General features: G+C 40.1%; 1 protein-coding gene across 1 annotated transcript in view; it reads left to right on the top strand.

The window, feature by feature from the left end:
- LOC121441298 (ribosomal protein S6 kinase alpha-3-like) overlaps positions 1 to 7,831 on the top strand; it is a 140,654-nt gene extending 132,823 nt beyond the window's left edge. Inside the window, exons 21-22 of the mRNA XM_041642436.1 lie at positions 6,837 to 6,977; positions 7,523 to 7,831. Of these exons, the coding sequence (XP_041498370.1) occupies positions 6,837 to 6,977; positions 7,523 to 7,645 (264 nt within the window). The 3' untranslated portion in view covers positions 7,646 to 7,831. The remainder of the gene's footprint in view (positions 1 to 6,836; positions 6,978 to 7,522) is intronic.
- The last annotated feature ends 14,670 nt before the right edge of the window (positions 7,832 to 22,501 follow it).

Genomic DNA, 22,501 nt, shown 5'->3' with positions numbered 1-22,501 from the left:
CTTTTTCAGTCACCTTTTTTTAAGGCATTAACTTTATTTTAAGGCATAAACTTTATTCTCTATATTCTTTTCCTTTTCTCTCCCAAGCCTATGTACACCCATCCAACACTGTGACCCATTTAGAGGTCTTCTATGTCTGAATCTGTCCTATTGTGAATCTGTAATTCTTTACTGTCTTGAAGAGCTTTTAAAATGCTAAGCTCTTAAGAATCTAAGCTGAGACAATCCCAGGTCAAATACAGGTACTGCCTGCTTGCCCCACTCAGTCCAACATGGTGGAGCTACTTGTGCCTTTGAGCCATGCACACTGCACCGCTAGCATGGTGGAGCTGCTCTGGATGTTGGCTCCACCTCTCTCCAATTTCAAAATGGTGAATGTATCATTTCTGCTAGCTCTGGGGCCGCCAGGTAGGAGCCACACTCATCAGCTTAACTCAGAGACTGAGCATGCAGCACATAAACTTTCTTTTTGAGTTATAGCAAAATTTGCCATGCAGAGCACTGTGCAGCCTGGAAACATTTCTTTGTATGGCGGCAGAAATCTGCTATGCTCTCCTGCTTGTGCACGCCTAGTAGACCTGATTCCGCTGCCTGCCCAAGCGGGGAGCACAGAGCCATTTGGATGGTTTCAGAGTACTTTCTTCCAGATCCCGAGCAGGCAGAGAAACACCCGGGTCCCACAAATATCATTGAAATGCTTTATAGCCAGTTTGCACTGGTGGTACAGCCCAGGAAGCCGCGTTTTAAAATGGCACAGCTTTTTTTCTGCTGCTATTGCTGAATCATGAAATGTCTCTACAGCACACCCTCGCAAACAGCAAAAAGCTGTGTTAAACTCTATATTTGTGTCTAGAATTCCTTTTTAAGCCCTCTTAGGTTTTACGTGGAGTTAGTTACCATGTTGGAGCGCCACTCTGTAGTGAGGTGGAGCTGCTGGCTGTGTCCCGCTGCCCAACTGGATTACACCTGGGCTGGCGGGCTGCTTGTTGTCCCGGCCACCCGGCTAGCTTATGCCCGAAATAATCACACGGAGATCTGGATTAATTAAATTGCTGCCCTGTCCATTAGCTCTAGCCTCTTATTGGCTAACTCTCACATCTTGATTCAACCCATTTTTAATAATCTGTATGTCACCACGAGGCTGTGGCTTACCGGGAAAGATTCAGCATGTCTGACCTGGCAGCTTCATGGCAAGCTCTCTGTCTCTGCCTCCTTTCTCCCAGCATTCTGTTCTGTCTACTCCACCTATCTAAGTTCTGCCCTATCAAAAGGCCAAGGCAGTTTTCTTTATTCAACCAATGAAAGCAACACATAGAAAGAAGACCCTCCTACACCAGGTAACATCCTTACCTCAATTCATAATGGCCTGGTTGCTGGAGATCATTCAGAAACCCTTGGCTCTAGAGTGGCCATTCTTAAACTAACACTACTTTCACTTAATTCAGAGACTTCTTTTTATGGAAAAAAATAAAGGAGTAAACTTTTCCGCTTCAAAGGAGAAAAATACAGAAGAGATTGAAGAAACATTGGTAAAAATGCTCTCTGACTCTCCTTAGAAATGGAAGCTTGGCCGGCGGGTGGTGGCGCACACCTTTAATCCCAGCACTCAGGAGGCAGAGGCAGGTGGATCTCTGTGAGTTCAAGGACAGCCTGGTCTATAGAGCAAGTTCCAGAACAGGCTCAAAAGCCACAGTGAAACCTTGTCTTGAAACCCCCCTCCCCCCAAAAATAGAAGCTTGAGTTGAGGTAATTGTAAATAGAGTATATCCCAAAAGTTCATAGGTTCTTTTGATGTAGAGCAGGAAGTTCAATTAGCCAGTTGAATTGATGTTTAGATACATGGCTTTTAATTGTGTTTAAAATTAGTCTGTTAGACTGAGTGTGTAGCTTGGCAGTGGAGCATGTGCTCAGGAACCATGAGGCCCTGGGTAAGATTTCCCCCACACCAAAAATAAAAAAAAAATGTTAGCCTTTGTTTTTTCTAAGTGTAAAATTTGTCAAGGATGATACTTTATTTTTCTAGATACCTGTTTCCTTTCTAATTCTTCTTATTGAGCACCTGAATGTGCTTAAAAATTATAAAGTCTAGTGCTCCAATGTGGAGCACCAGACTGAGCTCCCAAGGTCCAAATGAGAGAACATGAACAAGGAAGTCAGGACTGCGAGGGGTGCACCCACCCACTGTGACAGTGGGACTGATCTAATGAGAGCTCACCAAGGCCAGCTGCTGGGACTGAAAAAGCATGGGAAAAACCAGACTCTCTGAACATGAGGACAGTGAGGGCTGATGAGAAGCCAAGGACAATGGCACTGGTTTTGATCCTATTGCATGTACTGGCTTTGTGGGAGCCTAGTCAGTTTGGATGCTCACCTTCCTAGACCTGGATGGAGCGGGGAGGACCTTGGACTTCCCACAGGGCAGGGAACCCTAACTGCTCTTTGGACTGGAGAGGGAGGGCGAGGGAGAGGGAGGGTGGGAATTGGAGGCGGGGAGGAGACGGAAATTTTTAATAAAATAAATAAATAAATTTAAAATAAATAAATAAGATTATAAAGTCTGAAGAGAAAAAAATACAACAAAGATAGTATTCTTTATCTCAGAGACCTCACAGTCTGGCAAAGAGACAGCCCAAAATGTGTAGTACAGGAATTACTGTAATAATACAGTTTTTGTGCTAAAAAAGATTACAGATGATACTGGACAAGATAGCAATTGGGGAGGTTTCCAGGCAGATGAGGAGGTTATAAAAGTTGTATTCTATCTCATGATGAGGGAGCTCAGTACATGCCAGTTAGGTGGTGATGGGAGCATGAGAACAGCAAGTACCTCCAGACTGGTCATTTGGTTGACTACTACAGCATGCACAAGCAAAGATGGCTGCTGAACCTGAATTGTAAATCGCTTTGTGGCTCATACTTAGGATTATTGGGGGGGGGGAACTACCACACTAGACAAGCATGGTAGTGCACATGCTTTTAATCCCAGCACTCAAGAGGCAGGTGGATCTCTGAGTTTGAGGCCAACCTGGTCTACAGAGAGAATTCCAGGATAGCCAGGACTATATAGAAAAAGCATCTCAGAAGAAGAAAAAAAGGAAAACTACTAAGCTGTGTGCAGTGATCAGATTTTCCATTTTGAATTTCATAGGACAGTCATTTTCATGCATGGAGCCTGCCACAAACTGTCAATATCACATATGAGGTCATATGAAGAAATATTACCAATAACCAGAGTATTAGAACTTACACATCACACACTTTTTCTAGTCAATTAACACTAGTTGATCTCTATTCCTTTGCATTCATTTGCACTCCAAAATGCTTTTTTTAGTGAAAGACAAGGATGGATACACACACACACACACACACACACACACACACACACACAGCTAGAGAGACAGAGACAGACAGACAGTTAAGACACCTGATTGTAAGCATCATGTAAAACTACATTACCCACAAGTGGAAAAAAGGATTATGTTGATGTTGGTGTGTCCTTTCAAAAATAAGTTGCCTGAGTCAGGCGGTGGTGGCGCACGCCTTTAATCCCAGCATTTGGGAGGCAGAGTCAGGTGGATCTCTGTGAGTTCGAGACCAGCCTGGTCTACAAGAGCTAGTTCCAGGACAGGCTCCAAAACCACAGAGAAACCCTGTCTTGAAAAAAAATAAGTTGCCTGTGTGAACATTGTAAGTAGTTTGGGTACTTAATGTCTATGAGAAGAGAACAGGACCACAGCTGCCCTTTAGTGAGTATTTACTCTCAAAGCGCTCTGCTAACTGTTTGGTTTGCATTGTTTTCCTTACAGCTCACTGACCTAAGATTATGGGTATTACTTGTAAGGTTTTATAAATTTCAGATCATTAAAGGTGAAGACCAAAATTATAGCAGTTACAGTGGAATCTGAGGAAAATGAAAGGAAAATTTAGAAGGCAAAACAAACTTCATAGTTTTATTGAACATAAACATAGCATGCAGTCCACAATGCCACTTCAGGCAAATATAAGAGTGTCTTTCACCAAGTGTTTGGATACTTAAGAAGCTTTGAGATTGGCAGTAGTTGAAGATTTGGCATAATGAATTTAAAATGCTTATATAATATAATTATGAGATGTTTGGCCATTAGGCAACTGTCCATATAGCTGTAGGTCTTAGAAGTCTGTGGTGAAAAAAAAGAAGTCTGTGGTGGAATTTAAGGAGTTGACATCATCTATAGTAGCTAAATTATGATTATTATTATTATTAATGAGATTATCAGAGCATAGTGATAGAAGAACCAAGGGATTTCAGCAAAATGCTTCCATTTAAAGAGAAAGCTGGTGGGCTGGAGAGATGGCTCAGAGGTTAAGAGCACTGGCTGCTCTTCCAGAGGTCCTGAGTTCAATTCCCAGCAACAACATGGTGGCTCACAACCATCTGTATTGAGATCTGGTGCCCTCTTCTGGCCTGCAAGCATACATTGAAGGAATGTTGTATACGTAATAAATCTTTAAAAAAATAAAATAAAGAGAAAGAGAAAGCTGGGCCTGGTACAGAGAAATATATAGCTCAGTGGTTGAATTCTTGCCTAATATGTGTAAGGCCTTCCCCAGAATCGTGAGGGATAGAAGGAGGGAGGGCAGGCAAAGTGAGTAGCCATTGAAGGGTTAGCAGTAAAAGAAAGAGAAGTTTTAAATGATTTATCTCAGTCAAACACAGAGATGTTATTAAAATTATAATTGAGTTTTATTTTACCCCTGGAAGTTTTGCAACATTTACTTGAAGCACTTCAGTCTATTTTCAGAATTTGATAGGATAGTTTTTTATTTTCATATTTTGATGTTTTTACCTTTTATTTATACTTATTTATTTTTTACATAGAGTGTCACAATGTGTTGCCCAGGCTATCTCCAAACCCCTGGCTTTAATGAATTCTCTTTCAACCTCCCAAGTGGCTAGGACTACAGGCATGCATTGCTGTTCCTGGCTCACTCTTTAATTCCAATTCTATTCCATTCTGTTATTAGCTATTAATAATAGCCAAGAAAGACTGCAAATGTCTAAAACAGAAGAGTACCTAGAATACCAGCTCCCAAATTGCCAATATCTAGTCAGCCACCAGATTCTGTCAAGAAATCTTTTCTACCCAGGACTGATGGTACATTCCTAAAACCTTAGCACTTGAGAAGCTGAGGAAGGAAGATTAGGTATTCAGGGTTATCTGTGACTACTTAGTGAGTTTGAAGCCTGCCTAGGCTATTTGAGATGTCTTTAAACAATAATAATAAAAATAAATAAATCTCCAGGTTTTTGCCCCTTCAAACGATTTTTCTCCTAGATTTAAGGAGTATAAACTATTAAATTACAAACTTGACTACCTTACCATCTTACTTAGCGCTTTATTGTTCTAGAATAAGTCCATATTTGTTAATATGGCTTGCAAAGACCTTCCTCATCTTTCTATTCTCAACATCTTCCACCTTACTGGCTTTCATGTTCTCCTTGACAACAAATTTCTACTGTAGCCACATTGCATTCTAGTCAGTTCCTCAACTGTGACATTGTATTAGTTACTTCCTATTGCTATGATAAAGCCCCATGAGCAAGGCAACTTGGAGAATATTTAATTGAGCTTGCAGTTTTAGAGAGTTAGAGTTCATGATGGAGCAAATGCATGGTGGCAGAATCAGTAACTCACATCTCAATCCACAAGCAGGAGGCAGAGAAAGCTAACTTGAAATCGCAATCATCTTTTGAAACTTCAAAGCCTGTCCCTGGTAACACTGACACGCCTCCAACAAGAGCACACCTCCTAATCCTTTACAAACAGTTCCACCAACTGGGGACCAAGTATTGAAACACAGGAACCTACAGGGGCCATTCTCATTCAAACCACCAAACACATGTTTTCTTGTACCTTAGGGTTTTCCTCCAGATCCACTTCCTTTTGTCTACCTGAGATGTTCTGCTTCCTTCATACCGTCTCACATCCAGCTCTTACCTATTCTTCAGGGCTCACCTTTTTTTATTCAGTGCTTCTCAACCTGTGGGTCATGACCCTTTGGTTGCATACCAGATATTTCCATTACAATTCATAACAGTTGCAAAATTATTGTGGTGAAGTAGCAATGAAATCATTTTATGGTTGGTGTCCCCACAACATGAGGAACTGTATTAAAGGGTCGCAGAAGTAGGAAGGTTGAGAAGCACTGCTCTTAAGAGTCAGTTTTGCCAGCACTCAGGAGACTGAAACAGGATTGTCACAAGTGTGAGACTAGACTGAGCTACTCAGAGTAGCAGGCTAATTGGGGGTACATGGCAATACTCTATCTCAAAAAAGTAACAATCAAAAGCGACATTTTTGTTGTTACTGTTTTTTGAGACAGGGTTACTCTGTGTAGCATCCCTGGCTGTCCTGGAACTGGCTCTGTAGGCCAGGCTGGCCTTGAACTCTCAGGTGTCTCTTTTCTTCTAGCTACTCTTGGAACTTGCTCATCCCATCAGGGACTTTACCTTGCTTTGTAACTGATTCTTTATCTCTCCCTTACTGAACTAAAGCTTTATAAGGCCAGAACTCTCTGAATAGTATAAACCTCTAGAATTAAAACAAAGTTAAGAAAAGCTAGAATAAACTCATCCTTTTCACAATAATAAAATTGTGGTACTTGGGAAAGAGAAAAGAGAGATTCAAGTATTTTTCTTAACAAATATATCCTAATATTTGCTTTGTTACCAAAGGACTGTTACCAGGAAATGTAGCATCATAAAAGCTGAATAAGAATGCTGACAATATCAATCATAGAAATGAGAGGAAAAAAGGAGAATTAACCTTGTCTTATTCTTCTCCTTCACCTGATAGGACCTGGTGTCAAAGATGCTTCATGTAGATCCTCATCAGAGACTGACTGCTGCTCTTGTGCTCAGACATCCTTGGATTGTCCACTGGGACCAACTGCCACAATACCAACTAAACAGACAGGATGCACCACATCTTGTAAAGGTGAGCGGCCCTATATCCAGTCACTGCTTTCTGTATGACCTGCAGGATGGACAAGACCAGCTGAGCCTCCAAGAAGTCTGTCTTCATGCCCAAGCAACTTTTCCTTTCTAGTATGGGATTCTCATACATGGGTACCTAACGCTTGGGGGCATGGTGACACAAAATGTCAGTAATTAAGTTAGCTTAAGGGAAACTTTTGTATTTCTGTCATCACTGTCAGTAAGACAGAATCTATGAACTTTTCTAAATGAAAGATCGTGGTTTATAGCCTCTCATACTACAGGGCCATAAAGACAAATTAAATGGCCCTAAGAAAAATGAAAACTGTTCTGTTTGAGCCCCTCCCTGTCCTTTTGTCATACAAAATTTCAACCTCTTACACTGCCTCAGTTTAAGTTAAATCTGAAAAATTAGCCAGAGGTTATTCTTATTATGAGACTGATAAAGATCTATATTCATATACATATGAAAATCCCTGGGGGACCTTTATTTTATACTTGTATACATGCCTTTTTTTTGTTGTAACCTTTCTTTGCATTTTTCAGGGTGCCATGGCAGCTACATACTCTGCTTTAAACCGTAATCAGTCACCAGTTTTGGAACCAGTAGGCCGTTCTACTCTTGCTCAGCGGAGAGGTATTAAAAAAATCACCTCAACAGCCCTGTGAAGTAACCTCAGTGAGATATTTGGTACCATGATGTAAGCTGATAGCACAAGTTCTGGCGACAGGTAGCACATACCTGAGAGACATCCTGCAAGCACACACTGTCCCAGCTGGTACCCATAATGCTGCTGCTCCTGCTGCTCCTGCTTTCGTCTCTTCTCGCTTTGATTGTTAGCAAGTTAGATTTTCCTGGAGCTTCGAAATGGAAATGGAAACATGATGAAGATATAATCACTGAATCAACAAGAAAAATAATGAACACATGAATACCACCTAAAATACACTGAATAAAAGTACTCTACACCATATAGCATTATTTTTATAGAAAATATTTCATGTCCCCTAAATATTCTTTGTTAGTTATAGGGATGGACAGTTTATGTTAAGCACTGTTTCCCTTGTGCCATCCAACATTTTGTATGTTTTTGTAAACAGTTCATATACAGTACATTTCCGTACTGCTTTCTTTAATGTATACATGCCTTGTTTAACTTGGAGTCTATTAATCAATTGACTATTAAATCTGGATAAATAGTTCACCTGGATTAACAGTATTGTTGGGAAAACTTAAAGATGGCCAGATTGATTGAACAGATTTGATTGAACAGCTGTTGAATGTCATTCTTTCAAATTGTACATATTTTCCTCCATTTCTCTCACTGGTTTGTTCATTTGTTTCTTCAAGTCAGGTGCTCTGTCAGACTAACCTAAAGAGCTGTTAATTGTAAAGAAAGTTGTGTGTGTGTGGCATGAAATCAAGAATACACCTATGAAGTGAGTCCATATACTTTGTGATTTCTTAGGGTTTCTTTAAGGAAGTAATCCTCGCACTTTTAACCTTACATAGTCCTCATACTTAGTATTTGGCATATCATTTGAAATCTCGCCAACATACATGAAAGGCCTTTAAAAGAATCATATTAAAGAAATTGGAAAAGGGAAATTTAGCAATTGATAACTAAAGCCTTACTGGATATTTCATGTTTAAATAGATATTCTATATTAAACACTAATTTGAATGTAATAAAGGCCACAGGTCTCCATATGAAATTGGATTTAAACTTTCTTATTCTAGAGAATAAAATATTCTTGGTCAAACAGTATCTGTTCTAACCTGAAGTCCTAGCTGAGGCAGGCTCAATGACTGTTTTCTGAATCCCTGTTGATGGTTTATAGCCATATGATGTTTCCTTTGACTTCAGTTTTCATAATGGTCCTTGGCTGTGCTTCAGTGCAGTACTCAGTATCTCCATCTAACTTGCTAGTTTCCAGTTTCATTTGACAGAAGAAACTTTTGTACCCATCATTACCCATATCTTTGTGACACTACCCAGTGTACATTAATATGTGATGTGAAAAACATGAGCAAAGAAAAAAAAGTGATGTAACTTAAACCTCATTAGGAATGTGCCCCCCTAGATGTGTCACTTAGTGAGCCGTTTACATCATAAACCTTTTCACTCAGAGCACTAACCCAAAAGTGTGCTTTTTGCAATTCATAAAAGACAGTAGTCATTCTTTATCTTCTCTGCTACAAAAGAAAAAGAGACAATTTCTAATACCACCTTTGCCCGAGAAACACGAAATGGGGATGCATAGAAACCAAATGTCAGTTTACCTTCTAAATAAAAAATACATATTAGTACAATGCCAGAAGTTCTGCATACCAGCTACTGAAGTTCTTGAGTATATGAGTACATGGATGCAACTACTCAAAATTGCTCTCCATTGCCTGGCAAGAAAGCCTTTCCCCTTCTTCTATTCAATGTGTCAGATTCTTTCATTTATCCCATCTCTCATCTAGTTTTTCCTCATAACACCATGCTGCCCTTATTTCATATTATCACCAAAAAGAGCTAAAGTCAAAATCATGTACTTCTTAGGGCAGTCCTCTACCATATTATGATGCAAAATTTATTTCCTTTAAGAAGAATTACCTTTGCCTTCTTTGTCTAGTCAAACTGCCAGTTTTGTTGGAGAAAAGCAAGTTATAGATTCTCAAAACTGAAGACTTCCTACTGACAAGACAGGTTAGGAACATAAATTACTTCATCTGTGGCTCTGGTGTTCACATTATCTTAGGGCAAACATAGCCAACAATGTGCTTGTGCTGGGTTAGCCTTTCCATTCTTTTCACAAAGTCCATTTCCTACAGGCCACCGTACTTATGAGATTAAGGCTCCTGAAGTCTTCTGCCTTCCCTGCATCACTGCCAATTTCTGGGGCTTATCTCATAGTTGTTGACCCTGTTTTTATGTTTCTAAAAGAAGGAACTAAACTGAGGACTCTTTTTGCAGACATCTCTTGGTTTATGATGTAAAATAACATCCCAAACAATAGAAATGCATTTAACATAGCCAAGCACGTACTGGAAACTGAATTAAAATATGTGTTTTGCATCTTCCCTTTCAATTGATGATAGTAAATTAAGGTAAGTTTTGTTGTTTTTTGTTTGTTTTGCTTTGCTTTTTATGAATCATTTCAGCTCCTTCTGTTTAAAAAGTTATCTTCTAAGTGCATTAATCCCTTGAATTTAACAGATGTGATGTAAATCTGTTTTTCACAAGCAACCCCAAAACTCTAAAAATAATTTTGGCAAGACCCAAAGTCAAGATGCTGTTAAGCTGGCATACGGAAGAGTAAGTTCTGAGTGTCAGGAGAGAGGATGTAGGGTATGTGTGGTAGTTTGCACATTTCATATGCATTGCACTCCAAGGAACAAGTTGGGAGGATCAAACCATTGTTCCATCTGTTCTTTAGGCGTGGCTTCTGTTGGGATCAGAAGACATCAAGAGAAGTGGGGGTGTCCTTAAAGCTGTGCCCATACCTTCCGTCCAGGAAGAATTTGAACACAGAGTAGGTGCAGAAGCTTCAAGAGAAAGCATGTATTTGAGAGGAAAAGGACCAGAGTAGACTCATTCTGTGATGAAAGTTAGCCAAAGGTTTTTTTCTAGACTTTGGGACCATGGTATTGATGTTCTTATTCACTGTGGAGGCCAGTAACACACATCTCACTATGACTGATAGTTTCCAGTCCCTACCTTTTATGAATTACCTACAATATTTTAGATTATTTTTCTATATTTTATAAAATAAGTTCCATCTTAGTGTGGTGATAATAATTGGAGACTTGTGAAAGTATTCAGAGAGGTCTCAAACGTAAAGGGTCAAAAAAGGTTTATTTTCTGAGACTCACAAAAACAATGGATTCAGTAGCTGATCTTGGTGCTTCAACCAGGAGGGTTCAGTCTAACTATCTGTCCCTCTGCAAGATCCAACTCCCTGTGACTAACTGGATGTATACTTTGAGCCTTATTTAATTCACAGAGAAGTTGACTTAATTCAGTGTTTTTATTTCAATTAATGAAAATAGTCCTCTTTTCAACCCCAGGTTGCTTACATTTTGCTGATCTCCCCAAGTGACCATTGGTGGAGATTAATGAAGGAATGAATTCAGTTTCTTGAGACTGTGGTATTCTACAGAGCCACACCTAACCACTTTTTCCACTGAAGAATCTACACAGTGATAATGCCCAAATATGGATGGCCAAGAAAAATTTGTATCTACAGTGTGCTTTGTTTTTGACACTGCTGTGTTCTAACTGTAACACAACACTGCTGTGTTGCTAAGTCACTTGTAACTGGTTCTAAAGTGACAGTTCACAAAAAATTTTAGTAATTAAGTCAACTTAATTTTCTTAAACCTAATGTCACTATAGGTCTCATATTTCCCACTTTTATTCCAGTCTTTTACCTGTTCATAATGGGCATAGCAAGGGTTGGGATGAGAGCCTACTTCCTACCTCTTAAGGCACTTTCCTCATTGTTTTGCCATATAACCTTGAACTGCATGATAAGCTGTTGAAATATCATGACTTCCCAGAGCAACTAGCAAGGCGTATGCTGTTTTGACTAGAGATTAGTGGAAAGGAAAACTTAGAGATTTAAGTCCAGATGTATGAACCTCAAGAAAATGTCTTCTAGCACCATTTAAGTACAGTATATGGAAATGTATTTGAGAAGAGAGTCACTATAATAATTCTCTCTAAGTAGATTAGTTCAATGTCCAATGAAAGTGAACATCTTTATTCCTATATTACTATAGTACTGGATGTACTGTGTACTGAGTTTTTCAAACAAGTATTTAAAGTAGAACTTTTAAGTACAAAGCAAGGGCATGAGGATAAAGACTTGGGTTGTGTTTCTGTAAGTGTAGTTTACCATATAAAACTTGGGGTTTTTATTTAAAGAAGGTTTTGAAGTATTGCCATTCATTAGTGTCCTTAATGATTATGAGTGATGAGTGTGTAACGCAATATCATATACATGTATTAGTTTATCTTGACATTTACCCTAAATAAAAAGGGAAGGTATACACCTAAAAGATGTAATTATTTTGCATTTTTGGCCATGAGTGGGAATGGGGTGGGCATCAAATTAAGCAGTTTTTAAAAAAGAAAAAAATCATAAATATTTTTCTACTGTTATATATGATCTTACTTTATACTAGTTCATCTCTAGTAAGGCATGCCAGAAGCCCAAGCAAGGTACCATATCAAGGGTTCTTATGTGTTGTACCTTTTATTGGTGGATAAATTGCATAGATGCTTGGCACTGCTGCCATAGTTATGAAATGCTTGTGAGGATCAGATTTTACTGAGTACTTTAAATTGTTTTACTTAAGTTTGCAAATCATACTATTAATGTGTAATCTAAGCTCTTTCCAATGTATCCATGAATAATCCTGGAACAATATTGCTTGTATTCCTGTCAAAGAACAGGTTTTGTAATCTTTAAAAGAAATGGAAATTTATATAATAAAGTTTCAAGTAAAGCATATATGTTCCTTTTATCATATTATTTTAGTTCTATTACTAGAATATTATAAAAATTTCTTACCAGGTTGTATTTATGAAATTATGCTGATAGAATTTAAAACAGGACTATTTCTAATTTAGTATGTACAAAATAATTTTGCAATGCTTCATCTTAAATTCATGTTCTCAGTATCAAGCCAGACACAAATGAAGTAATCTTTTTTTGGAGAAGTCTAAAACTACTAGAGTTGGCTACAGAACTGCCCCTTTATCCTTTGGGTTTTTTTTATATTTATTTATTTATTATGTATACAATGTTCTTTCTCTGTGTATGCCTGAAGGCCAGAAGAGGGCACCAGACCTCATTACAGATGGTTGTGAGCCACCATGTGGTTGCTGGGAATTGAACTCAGGACCTTTGGAAGAGCTGGCAGCTCTTAACCACTGAGCCATCTCTCCAGCCCCCCCCCCTTTCTCCTTTGTTACCTTAGTTCTCCTTTGGATTTTCTTTGCTAACCAGAGTGAACTTTGTAACCTCAAAGTCGATCACCTAAACTTTTCTCTCAGAGCTTCCTGAACTTTCTTACATCTTTGTTTTTATACTGTACCCAATAAGCAAAACTCCAATATTTGCTCTTTCGTTAATTCTAGCTATACATTTCTGGATGTTGTATGAAACCATACAATTATGAAAATGGCATTGCCGGTTTGTTTTCTTTATTTTTTCTGTTTCTGGTCTTTTAAGACAGGGTTTCTCTGTATCTTTGGAGCCTGTCCTGGAACCAGCTCTTTTTTTTCCTATTTCTTTTTTTATTAATTATTTATTAAAGATTTCTGCCTCCTCCCCGCCACTGCCTCCCATTTCCCTCCCCCTCCCATGGTCAAGTCCCTCTCCCTCCTCAGCCCAAAGAGCAATCAGGGTTCCCTGCCCTATGGGAAGTCCAAGGACCACCCACCACCATCCAGGTCTAGTAAGGTGAGCATCCAAACTGCCTAGGCTCCCCCAAAGCCAGTATGTGCAGTAGGATCAAAAACCCATTGCCATTGTTCTTGACTTCTCAGTAGTCCTCATTGTCCACTATGTTCAGCGAGTCCGGTTTTATCCCATGCTTTTTCAGACCCAGTCCAGCTGGCCTTGGTGAGTTCCCGATAGAACATCCCCATTGTCTCAGTGTGTGGGTGCACCCCTCACTGTCCTGAGTTCCTTGCTCGTGCTCTCTCTCCTTCTGCTCCTGATTTGGACCATGAGATTTCTGTCCGGTGCTCCAATGTGGGTCTCTGTCTCAGTCTCCTTTCATGGCCTGATGAGGGTTAATATTCAGGAGGATGCCTATATGTTTTTCTTTGGGTTTACTTTCTTATAATTGGGTTGATTAGCCTTTTACGGTGTAGTTTCTTGAGTTCTTTATATATTTTGGAGATCAGACCTTTGTCTGTTGCGGGGTTGGTAAAGATCTTCTCCCAGTCAGTAGGTTGCCTTTTTGTCTTAGTGACAGTGTCCTTTGCTTTACAGATGCTTCTCAGTCTCAGGAGGTCTCATTTATCCAATGATGCCCTTAGTGTCTGTGCTGCTGGGGTTACACATAGGAAGCGATCTCCTGTGCCCATCTGTTGTAGGGTACTTCCAGCTTTCTCTTCTATCAGGTTCAGTGTGTTCAGACTGATATTGAGGTCTTTAATCCATTTGGACTTGAGTTTTGTGCATGTTGATAGATATGGATCTATTTTCATTCTTCTACAGATTGACATCCAGTTTTGCCAGAACAATTTGTTGACGATACTCTCTTTTTTCCATTGTATACTTTTAGCTCCTATATCGAAAATCAGGTTTTCATAGGTTTGTGTGTTAAAGTCAGGGTCTTCTAATCGATTCCATTGGATGACTTCTCTGTTTTTATGCCAATACCAAGCTGTTTTCAATACTGTAGCTCTGTAATAGAGTTTGAAGTCAGGGATGGTAATGCCTCCAGACAATCCTTTATTGTATAAGATTGTTTTGGCTATCCTGGGTTTTTTGTTTTTCCATATAAAGTTGATTATTGTCTTCTCCAGATCTGTGAAGAATTTTGATGGGATTTTGATGGGGGATTGCATTGAATCTATAGATTGCTTTTGGTAGAATTGCCATTTTTACTATGTTGATCCTCCCAATCCAAGAGCAAGGGAGATCCTTCCATTTTCTGGTGTCCTCTTCAATTTCCTTCTTCAAAGACTTAAAGTTCTTTTCAAATAGATCTTTCACTTCCTTGGTCAGAATTACCCCAAGATATTTTATGCTATTTGTAGCTATTGTGAAAGGTGATGCTTCTCTGATTTCCCTCTCTGCTTCCTTATCCTTAGTGTATAGGAAGGCAACTGATTTTTTGGAGTTGATCTTGTATCCTGCCACATTACCAAAGGTGTTTATCAGCTGTAGGAGTTCTTTGGTAGAGTTTTTGGGGTCGCTTATGTATACTATCATATCATCTGCAAATAACGAAAGCTTAACTTCTTCCTTTCCAATACGAATCCCCTTGATCCCCTTATGTTGTCTTATTGCTATTGCTAGAACTTCAAGCACTATATTAAAGAGGTATGGAGAGAGTGGACATCCTTGTCGTGTTCCTGATTTTAGTGGAATGGCTTTGAGTTTATCTCCGTTTAATTTAATGTTAGCTGTCGGCTTGCTGTAAATAGCTTTTATTATATTTAGGTATGACCCTTGTATCCCTAATCTCTCCAAGACCTTTATCATAAAGGGGTGTTGAATTTTGTTGAATGCTTTTTCAGCATCTAATCAAATGATCATATGGTTTTTTTCTTTTAGTTTATTTATATGGTGGATTACATTGATAGATTTGCGTTAAGTTGAACCAGCCCTGCATCTCTGGGATGAAGCCTACTTGATCATAATGGATAATTTTTCTAATGTGTTCTTGGATTCGGTTTGCCAGTATTTTATTGAGAATTTTGCATCGATGTTCATGAGTGATATAGGCCTGTAATTCTCTTTCTTGGTTGGGTCTTTGTGTGGTTTTGGTATCAGGGTAACTGTAGCTTCATAAAAGGAATTTGGCAATGACTCTTCTTTTTCTATATTGTGAAATACATTAAGAAGTATAGGTATTAGCTCTTCTTGGAAGTTCTGGTAGAATTCTGCATTGAAACCATCTGGTCCTGGGCTTTTTTTGGAAGGGAGATTTTTGATAACAGTTTCTAATTCTTCGTGACTAACGGGTCTATTTTGATCGTTCACCTGGTCTTGGTTTAACTTTGGGATATGGTACTTATCTAAAAAAATGTCCATTTGTTTTGCATTTTCCAGGTTTGTGGCATACAGGCTTTTGTAGTAAGATCTAATGATTCTCTGAATTTCCTCTGTGTCTGTGGTTATGTCCCCCTTTTCATTTCTGATCTTATTAATTTGCGTGTTCTCTCTCTGTCGTTTAATTAGTTTCGATAGGGGTTTGTCGATCTGTTGATTTTCTCCAAGAACCAACTTTTTGTTTCATTGATTCTTTGGACTGTTTTCTGTGTTTCTATTTGTTGATTTCTGCCCTCAGTTTGATTATTTCCAGTCTTCTACTCCTCCTGGGCGTGTCTGGTTCTTTTTTTTTTTGAGAGCTCTCAGGTGTGCTGTTAAGTCCTCAAAGTATGCTTTCTCTGTTTTCTTTAAGTGGGCACTTAGTGCTATGAGCTTTCCTCTTAGCACTTTCATTGTGTCCCATAAGTTTGAGTATGTTGTCTCTTTATTTTCATTAAATTCAAGGAAGACTTTGATTTCTTTCTTAATTTCTTCCTTGACCCAGGTGTTGTTCAGTAGTTGACTGTTCAGTTTCCATGAGTTTGTCGGCTTTCTGGGGGTAGCCTTGTTTTTGGCTTCTAACTTTAATCCGTGGTGATCTGATAAGACACAGGTGGACACTGATATTTTTTTGTATCTGTGGAGGTTTTCTTTGTTTCCGAGTATATGGTCAATTTTCGAGAAAGTTCCATGAGCTGCAGAGAAGAAGATATATTCTTTCCTATTTGGGTGGAGTGTACTATAGATGTCTGTTAAGTCCATTTCTTCATTACCTCCAACAATTCTCTTAATTCTCTATTAGGTTTCTGTCTGATTGACCTGTCAATTGGTGAGAGGGGTGTGTTGAAGTCTCCTACTACTAATGTGTGTGGTTTGATGTCTGCCTTGAGTTTTGTTTTTTTTGTTTTTTTTTTCTTTTTGGTTTTTCGAGACAGGGTTTCTCTGTGGCTTTGGAGCCTGTCCTGGAACTAGCTCTGTAGACCAGGCTGGTCTCGAACTCACAGAGATCTGCCTGCCTCTGTGCCTTGAGTTTTAGTAATATTTCTTTTACATAAGTGGGTGCTTTTATATTAGGGGCGTAGATATTCAGGATTGAGACTTCATCCTGATGAATTGTTCCTGTTATGAGTATAAAGTATCCATCTCGATCTCTTCTGATTGATTTTAGTTTGAAGTCAGTTTTGTTAGAAATTAGTATGGCCACACCTGATTTTTTCTTAGGACCATTTGCTTGAAACACCTTTTCCAAACCCTTTACTCTGAGTAGATGTTTGTCTTTGTGGTTGAGATGTGTTTCTTGTAAACAGCAGAATGTTGGATCCTGTTTTCGTATCCATTCTCTTAGCCTGTACCTTTTTATAGGTGAATTGAGACCATTAATATTAGGTGATATTAATGACCAGTGGCTTTTTACTCTGGTTATTCTTATTGTTTTTGGAAGTAGAGTTTGTGTGTCTCCCTTCTTTGAGTTGTGCTGGTGAAGGGTCACTAGATGCCTGAGTTATTGTAGGCAGTGTTGGCAATGTTGGATTCCTTGGGTTGTGATTTTCCTTCTATTACTTTCTGTAGGGCTGGATTTGTGGCTATGTATTGTTTAAATTTGTTCTTTGTCACGTCCACCCTCGACCCACAAGGATGACACGACACCGGGAGCTTTTCTCACTGCAGTGTTATTCAGGACTTTATTCACAGCAATCTTTCTCCTTCTCCTCTCTCCCTCTCTCTCTCTGGGCAAATCTCTCCCAGCCCTTAAAAAGCCCAGGCTGCCAAACCCAGATTGCCAGGTGGGCACTGCCCATAGGTTCACGCATATGCAGGTAGCTGATAATCATTGGGTGATCACTGATTATCATAGAGAGCACTCGCTTTCGGGATTGCAGAGGGCGGGAGCCAGCACCCTCAGGTGTGCTCCCCGCAGCTCTCTACAGTTCTTATCCTGGAATGTCTTGTTTTCTCCATTGATAGTGAACGATAGCTTGGCTGGGTATAGTAGTTTGGGATTTCATCCATGGTCTCTTAGTATCTGCAGTACCTCTATCCAGGACCTTCTGGCTTTCATTGTTTCCATAGAGAAGTCAGGTGTAAGTCTGATCGGTTTACCTTTATAAGTTACTTGGCCTTTTTCCTTTGCAGCTCTTAATATTCTTTCTTTATTCTGTATATTTTGTGTTTTGATTATTATATGGCGAGGGGATTTTTTTTTTGATCCAGTCTGTTTGGTGTTCTGTATGCTTCTTGAATATTCAAAGGAATATCTTTCTTTATGTTAGGAAAGTTTTCTTCCATAATTTTGTTAAAAATATTTTCTGGGCCTTTGAGCTGTGACTCTTCTCCTTCTTCTATCCCTATTATTCTTAGGTTTGGTCTTTTTATTGTGTCCCATATTTCCTGAATGTTTTGTGAATAAAATTTGTTGGCTTTGCTGTTTTCTTTGATCAGTGTGTTTATTTTCTCTATGGTGTCTTCAGAATCTGAGATTCTTTCTTCTATCTCTTGTAGTCTATTGATTATGCTTGTTTCTGTAGGCTCTGCTCGTTGACCTAGATTTTCCATATCCAGCTGGTCCTCAGTTTGTGTTTTCTTCCTTGCTTCCATTTCAGTTTTCAATTCTTGAACTGTTTTCATTACCTGTTTGATCGTTTTTTTCTTGATTTCCCGGGGTATCATTTGCGTATTTACTCATTTCTTCAAACCTTTTGTTATGCTTCTCATCCATTTCTATAAGGGCGTTTTTTACATGTTGTTTAAGGGACTCTATTGCTTTCATAAAGTCAAATTTTTCCTCTTCTGTGTTAGGGTGTTCAAGTCCTTCTGTTGTAAGATCATTGGGTTCTGGTGTTTTCATGTTGTTTTTCAGATTGTTGGGTGAATTCTTGCCTTGGCATCTGCCCATCTCCCCCTATCAGTGCTATCTACTGGGTCTTTTAATACAGAATCAGGTTTCCCTGCTGGGTTACCAGCGTGGGCCAAGATCCCTCTCACCACTCAGAATGGTCTTCAGGACCAGGACCAGGCTCCCCGTTCGCCAGGGACCTCACCAACAAAAGGTCTACCACTCTGTAGGCCAGCCACCAAAACAAAGAAACTGCCGCTGCCCTCTGCCCTGAGCTCCTGACCCAGCGCCCAAAGAGGCTAAACTGGGTGATCCCAAGGCCCTGCGGTAGGGAGGGGAAGTGAAGGAGGCCCCTGGGCGCAAGCTGGGATGGGTCAGGGAGAGAGAGGTCGCAGCAGAGGAGGAGCAGCCCCAGCAGAGGGGACCAGCCCTCACAGACTAAACGGGGGGGGGGGGGGGGGGGGGTCAGGTAATGCCCCCCTTCCATTTCCTGTGTCCCACTGCAGGCCAAGAACACTCTCCCCACTCAGGAGGGTCTTCAGGGATAGGACCAAGCTCCCCTTTCGCCCGTGGACCTCGCCAATAAAAGGCCTACCACTCTGGAGGCCTGGCCCCAAAAAAACCTACTTAATTTAATCTGCTCTCAGTGTGGGCTTCACTGCTTCATGCTTGGACTATCCTGCATCCGCCACGTCAGCCTCTTCCAGTTTCTTAAGGAAGGAAATATACTGGATCCTATGCTACTGCTTCTCTCCACCATTCAGAGCTCTTTGTTTTGATTCTTCAGAAAGCACCAAGAACTTTTCATGGAACAAAAATAAATGACGAGTAACACCTGACAAAAGCATAAGCCTGGGAGGTTCCAGGGCCGCGGGGCTGTGGTTTCCGCCACTGCTGACTTTCCCAGGCCGCAGGGCATGGAGATGGAGGCTCCGGGGAGTTTTCGCGTCCCCGCGACACCTGGCTGTGTCCTCCGCTCCCAGGTCTGCACCTCGTGGGTTCCAGAGTCCAAGAGGGAAAAGAGAAACTTTGCCCAATTTTTTAGAGCGGCTCCTCCTGGCTGGAACCAGCTCTTGTAGACCAGGCTGGCCTCAAACTCACAGAGATCCACCTGCCTCTGCCTCCCGAGTGCTGGGATTAAAGGCGTGCGCCATCACCGCCAGACAAGTTCTGTTTTCTAAATATACTTAAATCCTTATAGTATTTGTCCTTCATTTTTCCTTACTGAAATCCATTCTCTCATTTCTTTTTATTTTTTAAATAAAAAATGCTTGTTGGGAAGGGTTAGAGGTGTTTTAGTTTGGTTTTGTTTTGGATTGTAGAAGCAGGACTTTACTCTGTGGCTTTGGTTGATCAGCAAATGAGAATGTAAACTATCCTGTCCCCAAACTTGCATCAATCGTCCTGCCTGTTGCATCTAAAGTGCTGGAATTACAGGCATGTATTACCACATTCGGCTTTCAGTTCTTTTTAAGATATTTTTGTTGAGATACAATTCATATACCATAAAGTTTACCCATTTAAAATTTACAATCCAGTGTTTTTAGCACATGTATACAGTTGCATGGCCATAATGATAGCCTAGTTTTAGAATATGTCATCATCCCCAAAGAAGCTGCCCTATTTGAAACCACCACAGCTGTCTTGCTTGGACAATCGCAGTATAGCATGCCTGATTTCTATTTCTACCTTTGTCCAATACAGCCAGCCATTCTTAACACACAAGCCAAAATGATCTGTTTAAAACCAACTGAGTGATCTGGTCTCCTTACATCTCTAATTTTGGTCTACTCTCTCCCAACCTTTTCCCTGGATTTCTGATTCTTTGTCATACCATCTGTTCTAGTTTGCTATCTGTTGTAATAAACTCCATGACCAAAAGCAACTTGAGGAGGGAAAAGTTTATTTGGCTTAAAGTCCTGATCACAGTCACCATAGTGGGAAAGTCAGAGCAAGAGCTGCAGCCAAGACCATGGAAGAATGAATGCTTCTTACTGGTTTGTTCTCTAGGGCTTGCTCAGCCTGCTTTCTTATGAGCTCAAGATCACCTGCCCAGGTGGCACAGCTCACAGTGAGCTGCCTGGTCCCACATCAATTGTTAATCAAAACGCCCCCACAAACACATGTCCACAGGCCAATCTAATGGCAATAATGTCTCAGTTAAAATTCTCCCTTCATTGGTAGCTCTAGTTTCTGCCAAGTTGACAAATACTAAGCACCATATACTGGCCTTGGTCCTTCTTAAGCATAGCAAGCACAGATGCTGCAATGGAGCCCTTGCCTGTGCTAAATATTTCTGACCAGATGTCCACATGATTCACCTCTTCCTCAGTGATCTGATGATCAGATGGAGGAACCTTGCTAAAGGAATCAAAAAAACCTGACCCTTTCTCCTATGAGGATTTACATCAAGTACTTGACTTTATTATTATTATTATTATTATTGTCATTATTATTATTATGGTTTTTTGAGACAGGATTTCTCTTGGCTGTCCTGGAACTCTCTTTGTAGACCAGGCTGGCCTTGACTCACAGAGACCCACCTCTGCCTCCTAAGTACTAGGATTAAAGGCGTGTGCCACCACCACCCAACTACTTGACTTTTAAACATGTAGCTGTACAGTTGTACAAGTTATTACTTGTGTAGTAAGCCTAATTGCTAAACTCCTAACATTCTGCATTGATTTCTGTGATGAGAAAACTAAAGTTTACAAACATGATGGAACTATCTAAGATCAGAGAGTATAACTCAGAAAATGACAATAAATCGGGCATGGTGATACAGACTTTTAATCTCAGCACTGAAGAGACAGAGGAAGGTAAGTATGTGAGTTAAAGACTAGCCAGGGCTACATAGTGAGACCCTATCTCAAAAACAAAACCTATGAAGGCAGTTAGCACCTAGGCATAAAGGAACATTTTCCTAGCCACCTATAGGCCATAGAGACCTCAGAAGAAACCAGACTTGCCTCTACTTTGATCTTAGAGTTAGAGCCTTCAAAACTGACTAAAAGTAGTAGCTAGGCCTGGTAGTTCACACTTATAATTCTAGCATGTATGAGGCTGAGGCAGGAGGATTGCTGCAAGTTTGGAGGGAAGCTGGGCTACATAGTTCCAGGTCAGCCTGGGTTACATAGTGAGACCCTGAATACAAAACAACACAACCAAGAGACAGTACATTTCAGATCTTGAAGCAAGCCATTATCCAGTCTCTGTTTTGTTGTTGTGGAAGTCACAGCAGAGGGATAGTTGTGTGGCTACCCAGAACAAATAGCTTCACTTCAAAACGGGCTTATTTAGACCTGCACGGTGGCTCAGCAGGTAAAATCACCTACCAGGAAAGCCTGGTAAACTAAGGTCAGTACTGGAAGCCCGTGTCAGTGAAGCAAAGAGAACCAACTCCACAAAATTGTCCTCTGAGCACCACAATATCCCCATTCCAGTAATAATATGTAGAAATTTAAAAGGAGGCCCTTTTTTGGTTATTTGAGACAGGGCTTCTCAGTGTAACAGTTCTGGCTGTCCTGGAACTCGCTTTGTAGACCAGGCTGTCCTGGAACTCACAGAGATCCACCTGTTTCTGCCTCCTGAGTGCTGCGATTAAAGGTGTGTGCCACCAACACCTGGCTAAAAGTAGGATTATTTTAAATAACCCTTCTGTAAACATTAGCTTCTTAACATCCTCTCTATAGGAAAGGAGACTAAATGACAGAGGAATAAGGTATAATCATCTCACAATACTTCTCTACTGTGGACATTTGGCAGTGTCTGGAGATAGTTTTGGTTGTCATGAGTGGAGGAAGAATTCAAAGATGTTGATATTGGAGACCAGAAATATTGTTAAACATCCTACAGCTCCTGCCCTCAGTGAAGGACTATCCAATTAAAAAACAAGAATAGAATTGAGATTGAGAAACTCATCAACA

This window comes from Microtus oregoni, unplaced genomic scaffold (assembly GCF_018167655.1).
Source record: "Microtus oregoni isolate MIOR12 unplaced genomic scaffold, Mior012 000074F_ref0000038, whole genome shotgun sequence".
Lineage (NCBI taxonomy): Eukaryota > Metazoa > Chordata > Mammalia > Rodentia > Cricetidae > Microtus > Microtus oregoni.
Note: the sequence above shows the minus strand (reverse complement) of the source record. Positions and strands in the feature narration are given on the sequence as shown.